This window comes from Chrysochloris asiatica, unplaced genomic scaffold, assembly GCF_000296735.1.
Source record: "Chrysochloris asiatica unplaced genomic scaffold, ChrAsi1.0 scaffold00090, whole genome shotgun sequence".
Taxonomy (NCBI): domain Eukaryota; kingdom Metazoa; phylum Chordata; class Mammalia; order Afrosoricida; family Chrysochloridae; genus Chrysochloris; species Chrysochloris asiatica.
Window position 1 is genome coordinate 5,115,610 of NW_006408608.1, and position 9,837 is coordinate 5,125,446.

General features: G+C 46.2%; 1 protein-coding gene across 1 annotated transcript in view; it reads right to left on the reverse strand.

Annotated features, from left to right (window-relative positions):
- Positions 1-9,830, reverse strand: part of PLEKHM2 (pleckstrin homology domain containing, family M (with RUN domain) member 2) — a 55,554-nt gene extending 45,724 nt beyond the window's left edge. The window contains exon 1 of the mRNA XM_006866360.1: positions 9,723-9,830. Within this exon, the coding sequence (XP_006866422.1) occupies positions 9,723-9,782 (60 nt within the window). The 5' untranslated portion in view covers positions 9,783-9,830. The remainder of the gene's footprint in view (positions 1-9,722) is intronic.
- Positions 9,831-9,837: the final 7 nt, after the last annotated feature.

The following is a 9,837-nucleotide window of genomic DNA, read 5'->3' on the forward strand; positions in this document are numbered from 1 at the left end:
CTGATTCCTAGTGCCCAGAAGTGAGCATAATCGTCACTCAGCAAATATCCGTTCAGTGACTAGATAGATGAGTTTATGATGGATTCAATGGGACATATTACCAGTTATAACTTTAAGATACACATGCTGGAATTGAAAGGACTCAGAGAAATGGAAAGAGCAAGAACCAAAAAACTGATTTCCATCCCAGCTTTGTCCCTGACAAGCCTTGTAACCCTGGCAGGTGGCGTCTCTGAAATGCCCACTTCCCTCATGTTTGAAGTGGGACCACCACTCATCTACAGTGTGTTGTACTGTGGTGGCTTGTGTGCTGCTGTGATGCTGGCAGCAAGGCCACCAGCACTTTAAATACCAGCAGGGTCACCCACAGTGGACAGGTTTCAGAAACTGCGATCCGGCTTTATCCTGACTGATGGAATGGGCCCGAGCATCAAGCCAAGTGCAGTGCCTGGCCTACAGGAGGTGCTGGAGAAATGGAGAGTCTGTGGTTTTATTGTCCTCCTTCCTCTTGGTGTATGCGGACAACCCATGACTCAGTGTCTGTGAACACCAAAAAGAAAGAACTTGGGGCGGGGAGGGGTGTGGGAATGTGAAGAGAGCAGGTTGACGACTCACTGAAGTTCAGTTTGGCGGCTTTTTCAGGTTTTAGTGGTCTGCGTTTGTCTCTTCCGTGTCCACACACATGACTGGGCATTTTAGACTCAGTGATTTCCAACTGTTAATTACAGTGACCCTGAAGGGAGGGGTGGCGGTTACAGGAAATAAATACTTTCTTCCTTATGTATATCTGGAATGTTTGTAAATACTTATAAGCACAGTGGGAAGAGATGGCATTACAAATGCAAACTGGGGAAGAAAACCTGTGTGGCAGGGCCAGCTGCCTGGCTGATAAGAGTGGGACCCTCTCGAGGTCCAGTCAAATGGACTCCCCCAGAAATTTTCCTTATTCTCCTGCCTTGAATGGAGGTTCTAGAATGTTCACACTTGGAGTCAGCTGCAATAAGAGTTGGAAATCAAAGTTCCCACAAAGCACCAGGCTCTGCTGGCTGGTTCAGACACTTGGGGAGGAAACTCTCCGCCCAGGGCTGGCCACTTCACTGGATTACTGCTGAGATACCGGCTTTACCAGCAGCAGAGCCACCTGCAGAGCTTTTTGAATCCTGAGAGAGGAGAGACCCACTATACTCTTCAGATGCAGGATAGCATGCTCTTGTCAGGATGGCGAATCCCCGATACCCAGGACAAGCATTGTTGACTAGAGAGGGAGGATGGCCATGGTCCCTACAAATAGATAGCAACCCACCTCTCACACAGTAGTCACACTCTGGTACCAGCTCCACATTAAAATGTATCTTGACCCCTCTGTCTCCTGCTCAACAGTGGTTTCCAAGCTTAATGTTTTTCTCAGTTTGCAGATTTTCAATCTTGCTGGGAATAGCATTCCACACTGCTCCACCTGGATGAGTTTTGAGGGGGACCAGCATGAACTCCATCTGAAATCCCTAAGTGTTTGAACAGGGAGCTGAGTACTGCCAGATGGTGACCTGTTTTCTATTCAGCCCCAGGTGCAGGTGAGCTTTCCACCTGACCTCCAATCATCAAACAGGGCCTATCAATGTAGATATGCTTGGACCTAACCACACAGAGAAAGAGAGGGCCCAAGGTGGACTGTGACGGGAAGAAAGGGCCACAGTGTCCGAACACTTCAAACAGAAACCTGATACTGGAGAAGCATTTTGTAAAAGAAGAAACGGAGCTTAAACTGAATGGGCAGTGCTCAGAAAACAGTCACCCCTGCTCCACATGTGTCAACTCTGGGCTTGGGTGGAGTTACTCCCAGGGCTGAGAGGCCGCTGTGCACCCTTCTGTGGTTCCTGGTCAGGGCCTTCAGGTCCCTCCCAAACCTCACTAGACCAAAAAGTCAAAACCATTGCTATTGAGTCCATTCCGACTCAAGGAGACCCTATGTGGTCCAGAGCAGAACTGAACTCTGTAAGGTTTTCATGGCTGTTATCCGTATGGCAGCAGATTTCCAGGCCTTACTTACGCAGCAACACTGACTGGCTTCAGACTGCTCTGAACTTCTTGGTTAGTAGTTGAGCACAAACCCCTTTGTGTTCACCCAGAAGCTTTACTAAACCCACTGCTGTTGAGTAGATTCCAACTCCTCACAACACTGTTGGGCAGAGTAGAACTGCCCCATAGAGTTTCTTTTCCTAGGATGTAAACCTTTACAGAAGCAGACACACATCTTTCTGCTGCAGACTGGTTTCATCTGCTGACCTTGCTAAGTGCTTAACCACTGAGCCACCAGGGCTCCTTTGGGGATATTACTGGACGGAATAAGAAAGTTACTGCCTCTGCAGCTCACAGCAGGCCACAGGCAGGGGAGGAAGAAGTAAAGAGAAGGAACACGGGGCTATAAAATATGCATGTAGGCATTCTTTTATAGAGATCTTTGTTCTGGTGGTCCAGGCCATGACTTTTCAGAACCTTTACAACTCTTAGGAGTTTTTCTGTGAAACCAGAGAAAAAACTATTGATCTAAGTCAAATGGTCAATATAATTCTCACATTTATCTACCAGGCCCTGTCCAAAAATGAGTTGCCTCTGTTAATTTTTAATGTACTGGCAGACCAAATCTACTCGTTTCTGTAGGAAAAAACAGAGCAAGGCCACACTCCGGAGGGTTTTTCAGCTGCACAGCCGGACCGGGCCGGTGGAAGTGTAACAGCTGCAGCCCATTGGCAGTGTCAGTTGATCGGACGGGGGAGACTCCTGCTCAGCACAGCATGTGCCTGGCTGGAAATAGACCCTCTCAGAGCCTACAGTGTTAGACAGTAAATGGCTGTCTAGACCAGGGTTGCTGAATAGCCTACAGGAGAGGATGTCATGGCTTAGCTGAGGCAAGGCTTACTTATTAAAAATTCATTTACCCTGTTATGGATTGAAGTATGGCTCCCAAAAATGTGTGTTGTAAATCCTAACAGATAAGAATCTACCAGCTGCTCTGCAGAAGAAAGATGAGGCTTTCTGCTCCTGTGAAAATTTACAGCCTTGGAAACCCTGTACTGCGTCACTGAGTCAGAACTGACTCAACTCCACACATCACAGCATCATCACCACTGCAAACCTGTGGTGAGGATCCCATTTGGGAATCGGTTTTGTTATGTTAATGATAACTGTTAATGTGGAGAGTGTTCTGAGGTAGAAAAGGCTAAGCATTAAGCAACTAAGCAAGAAGCAGAGAATGTCAAATGCCACATGAAAATCTCCAAGGAATAGAGGCTGAAGACACAAGGACCATCCCTCAGAGCCAACAGAGACACTGGTATACAGTCAAGCCCCTGATTTTCAGCCTCCTAAACTGTCCTGGTGTGGTGCTGTGGGCTGATGCGTCAGACTGCAAAGCTGTTTGAACTGCAAGGTTGGTGGTTCAAGCTCACCAGCTGCTCCTTGGAAACCCTATACAGGGTTGCTATGGGTCAGAATCGACTCGACGGCACTTAACAACAACAAACTGTAGGTTAATGTATCAGATTGCAAAGCCGTTTGAACTGCAAGGTCAGCAGTTCAAACTCAGCAGCTGCTCCTCGGAAACCCTAAATAGGGTTGCTATGAATTGGAATCAACTTGACGATGCTTAACAACAACAACAAACTGTGAGCAAATGAAGTTCTGTTCATTAAAGCCACCCACTAGGTAACAAAGAAGGAGCTCTGGTAGTATAGTGGTTATGAGTCAGGCTGCTAACCTTAAGGTCAGAACTAACCTTAAGTTCAAAACTACCAGCTGTTCCTTGGGAAAATGATGAGGCTTTTTGCTCCCGTAGTTTACAGCTCTGGAAACCCTATGCAGGGTGACTATGGGTTGGAATCGACTCCATGGTATATCAGCACCCCCACCAGGTAACAAAGAACGACTTACGGTAACACTGTAGGATAAACACTGGATTGCTAACCACAGGGTTGGTAGGCAAACCCACCAGCCACTCCGCAGAAGAAAGATGAAACTTTCTGCTATCCAGGGTTGTTGTTATGAGACAGAATTGACTCCATGGCAGTTGAGTCTGGTTTTGGTTTGGTTAGATGACTAAGATACCCTACTTCTCAAATGGTACCGGGTCAGCCTCAACCTATGGTGTCCTCATATGGTGTCAGTGTAAAACTGACTCAAAGGGCATCTCAAGCAGATGGCCAGGCCTTTCTTCTGAAGTGCCTTGGGGTGGATTTGAATTTTCAAACTTTTGGTTAGCTGCTGAGCATGTTAACCTCTTACATCACCCAGAGACTCCTTACCCTACTTCAGGAGAGAGGAACTGGGGCAAAGGGAAGGGAGAACAGAGGACTCTTACTTTTTACACTTCTGAGCTATTTGCATGTTCATAAAAACAACTACTTATTATTTTGGGATAATTTTTTTTACTGTCATTCGGCTCAGTGTTCCTTGCTAGATACAAGGTTACCTCCTCCAAAGCACACTTCCCTGTCCATCCGTTACCATATTATCCTGTCTTTAGACGATTTTGTTTAAATCGATTACCTTTCTTCTCCTACTGTGGCGTTGCAGGATAAGCACGGGCTGGTAACCACAAGGTTAATGGTTCAAACCCACTAGCTAGCTGCTCCTTGGAAACCCTATACAGGATCGTTATGGGTTGGATCCGACTCGAAGGCACTTAACAACAACAACAACAATCCTCTCCTACTACAATAACAGCTCCGTGAGGGCAGAGGCCTGACTTGCCTCATTTGCTGCTACATCCCTAGGGCTTAGAACAATGACGTCCTGGTGTGGCACTATAGGATAAACACTGGACCGCAAGGTTGGTTTGAACTGCAAGGTCAGTGGTTTAAACCCACCAGTCGCTCCTCGGAAACCCTAGATAGGATCACTGTAAGTGGGAACCGACTAGACTGGACAGCACTTAACAATGACAACAACATCTGAATTCCACAGACCTGATGGTGGTGGTGGTGATGTGCTGTGGAGTTGGTTCCGAATCACAGTGACCCTGCATAGGGTTTCCGAGGCTGTAAATCTTTACGGGAGCAAAAAGCCTCATCTTTCTCCCGTGGAACAGCTGGTAGTGTCGAACTGCTGACCTCGCGTTCACAGCCCAAATTGTAACCACTACGTTACCAGAGCTCCTTAGGATGTGCAAAACTACAGTTATAGGAGCGAGCTGGTACGGCACAGCAACTTCTCCGAACGTGACCACTGCCTACTTTGGTGAGAACTTTTTGTGCACACCAACACATATACGCAGAGGTTGTTATAGCTGTTAAGTGCAGTTGAGTTGGTTCTGACCCATAGCAAGGGTTTCCTAGAAGCGGCTGGTGAGTCTGAACTGCTGACCTTGTAGTTCAGACTGATTCTGTGGTCCAGCACATTAACCCGCACCACTACACCAGGACTTCATACACGGGGTAAGTCTTTTAAAAAGCACTGATACAAATTAAAGAAACCTTTACTAAGTAAAAATACCAAAATGTTAAGTTACTGTTTCTTCTGTAAGTGTAGAGTGTATAGACATATCTTCCATCGAGGTCTACACACTTCTGAAGGTGATGTGTCCATCTCTCTAGCCCTTCCCCACACAGGAGTCCTGGTGTGGGGCTGTAGGATAAACACTCAACTGCAAGGTCAGTTTGAAGGGCAAGGTCGGCAATTCAAACTCACTAACCACTTCTCAGAAACTCTATACAGGGTCACTATGAGTTGGAACTGACTTGGTGGCACTTAAAAACAACAACCCTTCCCCAAAGAATTCTGCACTCTTTGGTTTACACTATGTCAACATGGCAGTTTGGGTATCCTCAAGGGATTCAAACCATGTTCCTTTAACATGTTCTTAGAGTAAACCACTAGGCATTTCTTCTGAGGTGCGTCTGGATGGACGCCAACTGCCATACTTTTGGTTAGCACTCTAGTGCTTAATCGTTTTTTTGCCACCCAGGGATTCCTGCTGAGGTTAATAAGTCCAATAACTTACAAGATGGTCAGTCATGACTCAGGATTCAAACCCTGAACCAGGTCTGTGTACTCTGAACCACGTGCTACCTCCTCTACAACTTCCACAGAAAGTATTTCCAGTTACATCCAGCAGAACCCTCAGAACTCTTGAGACTGGCAAGTACAAATGTCTCCTTAATGTTCTCAGACGACCACCTGGGTGTCCCCTCATTACTTAGGGACACTTGGCTGTTCCTCTTATCTTGAATGTCCAATTCTTCTAATTCTCTGAACTCTACCCATTTGCCAAGATCAGTTGAGCCTCTCTTTGCTGAGGAACTTCTCCTTGCCAAAGTTATGTTTTTATTTTGCTCCTAGTCAACAAGGAGCTCTGGTAGCGTAGTGGTTACGCATCGGGCTGTGAACCGCAAGGTCAGCAGTTCGAAACTACCAGCTGTTCCATGAGAGAAAGATGAGGCTTTCTGCTCCCGTAAAGATATACAGCCTCGGAAACCCTGCACAGGGTCGTTATGGGTCGGAACCGACTCCACAGCACATAACCACCAGCCAACATTCAAACTGCCCAAGGATGGATGCTGCTTCTTACAGCACAGTCTTTGCTCATCTTGGGCACACACACAAAGACCTTCACAGCTCCTCAAAAACAAAACTCTCATGTAAATTGCTGCCTTTCTGCCCCTGGAGAAGATGCTATTTAGTAAAATCACATGCCAATCCAAAATGCCAACACTGTCTCTGACTTGGCCACTTTAATGAACAAATCAGCACGCACAGGCTTCATTATCTGCACCTGAGATGTTTCTGCCACCTGCCTTTCAAAAACAAATGGATTTGTTTCTAATTGTTGCATTTGTGTTAATTATTAAACTCTAATTCTCTCTAATCCCGAAGAAGTCGATCTCCACATGAGAACACAGGGTCCCCGGGGTTCAGGTGGGATAATAGCTACTTTACCTCTTCAGTTGTACAGTGCATGTTCGTCATCACAAAATATAGGCATGAAAAATGCTCAATAAAAACTTTAAAACACTTGTTGCAAACACAGTAATACACAATGGATCTTTCTTTGCAGAAACATACACCTCATTTTCTTCATGCACCATCCTTAGGAAAGAACCAGTAAGTGCCATCGAGTCAGTTCCAACTCACAATAATGCTTTAGACAGTTTCTGAGGAGCGACTGGTGGGTCTGAATTGCAGTTAGCAGTCCAGTGCTTACTACTGGTTGTTGTTGTTGTTAAGTGCCATTGAGTTAGTTCTGACTCATAGTGACCTTGTATAGAGTTTCCGATGAGCAGCTGGTGAGCTTGAACCGCCGACCTTGCAGTTCAAACAGATCTTACAGTCTAGCACATTAACCCCACAGCGCCACACTAGGAATCCTAGTTTGAACTGTAAGATCAGCGGTTCAAGCTCACCAGTTGCTCCTTGGAAACCCTATACAGGGTCGCTATGGGTCAGAACTGACTTAACATCACTTAACAACAACAACAACATAGCTACACCAGGATGGAAGACAAAATCAAAGCAATTCTCAATGTATCGTATAAGAGATGTAGGTGGGATTTGTGATCAAGGACAAACCCCATGGCTGTTAGTCCTTGTTGCCTACTATGGAGCTGACTTCACAGATGTCTATTAGACGCAGCCTCTCAGAAAAACAAATGAATTTCATAATTCAAGAATTATATCATAGTACTCTGAGACAGCATACAAAGGAAGTGACTAACAGATTGAAATGGTGTTGGGAAAAGGTGTTTAGATGGTGTGGAACTTGAGACATCTTCAAACCCTGTGAAAAGGAGGGGCTGACACTATCACAAACAAGAAAGCGGCCACTTACTAAGACTGGGTCAGGCATTATGCTAAACACTCTACATACATAATTTCATGTAATCCTTACAACAACCCTAATGTTATCCCTGTTTTATAAGTGAGGAAACTGAGGCACGGTAAAGTTAAGGAACCTGCCCAGAGTTACAGGGTATTACTCAGCAGAGCAAGGAGTTCCAGTAGTGTAGTGGTTATGAATCGGGCTGCTAATCTCATGGTCAGCAGTTTGAAACTACCAGCTGTTCCACTGGAGAAAGATGAGGCGTTCTGCTCCAGTAAAGATTTACAGCCTTGGAAACCCTGTACAGGGTCGCTGAGTCGGAATCAACTGCACAGCACATAACAACAACAACAACAACAACAACAATCAGCAGAGCAGGATTCAATTCAGGCAATCAGATTCCAGAATCCATGTTCTTAACAAAGATGCTTGTTTTACCTTTGGTTTCCAGTTTCTAGTGTACAATTATACCTGTATTTCTTAAGTGCATTATAGTTCAATAAAACGTGCTTGAGTAAACACTGGCAATTACAAGTATTCTGACAAATATACCCAACTCTTTCATAAACAAGAGTCTTTTGCAGAATGGATCAGTCTTAAAAATAGCTGTGCTTACTACACAGGGCTCACCTCTGCCACCTCTCCATCAGGGACTTACTCCATATTAACTGTTTGGAACCCAAAGACAAAATTCTTGACCTACCTGAAGCCACAATCAGCCCAGATTAGATTAGAAAGGTCAACAGTCTTCCTTTCTCTTCCATTACGAAAGATACATTGCTTTTACACAAAGTATTTGCTCATCCTGCGCTTTTTGAATAAGCAAAAACTATAACCTATTGCATTAGCAAACTTAGGAAAGGTAAACAAACAAAACTCTCGTCAGATCTCTGCAATGTCTCTTTAAGTTGTGCTTTCAGAACCTTCTGGTAAGCGTTCTTTGGATCTATACGAAATGCAAAATTGCAAACCTGTATTACTTTTGAGGAATTTAACAGAGAAAAAGGACAATTACTTAAATATAATGGTGGTGTAATTGTCTTCATTTTGGTTCGCTGGAGTAATAACATTATCAACTAGGAGTCTTCTTTGCACCTCTGCGTCATTTTTCAGCATTCTGTATATGACTTTCAATTGGTTTGGCCATTTGGGTTTTAAGTGAATATGAATTCTACCTTCAAGCATAAACAATTTCAGACAAGCCAGCTTTATCACAAAAACACTTACATGCCCTGAGCACTGCTTCCTGCATTTAGATAGGTGCTCTACTGCAGCAAGCCCCACATAGCAAGCACAGTGTCTGTGGTGTCACCAAGTTCCACAGATCGCCATAAAAAATGCAAATCCCAAGTACTTTAGATTCCCAAGTAAAAGTCTGAAACAAGCTTCTTCAAAATTGCCATCCTTGTGCAGGATTAACCAGGGAACTTCCCAGGACCAAAGGCAATACCTCCAGAACTCAGTGCTGGGCGAACCTGCCTCCACCGAGCTGCTAGCCGGAGGAATTCCCAGGATTCCGGTGGATTCCGCCCAGGGATGCGCTGTCAGTTGGAGTCCCCCTAGGAGCTTTTCTGGAGGTGCTGTTGGTTGAGTGGGGGGCACTGATGGGTTACTCGCTCCTCGCCGGTAAGGCGGAGTCCACGGGCCTGGCTTTTGGAAGGGCTGAAGATGCTGACCTTAACTTTGTTCTTTAAAAATAGCTCGGAGGCCGCGGCGCTCACGTGAGTGGCCCCGCTTCCCCTCCATCGACCCGGGGCTCCCGGCGGCTTCTCGCCTCCAGGGTCGCGGAGGGGAAGGGCGGTGTCCCCGAGCTCCGTTGGCCGGAGAAACCTCCCGACTCGGGCACGGACTTTGAGAGGAGAGGGGTTGAGAGCCCGGGCCCCACAGCCCTGGGCGCCGCGGCCGTGCTCACCTTCTTCACCGACAGCGAGATGTTCTCCAGGATCCGGTCCTTCACCTCCCGTGGCTCCATGGCGCCGCCGCCGCCGCCGCCCCGCCGTCTCTTCCCACGCCGGGAGCCCGGGGCC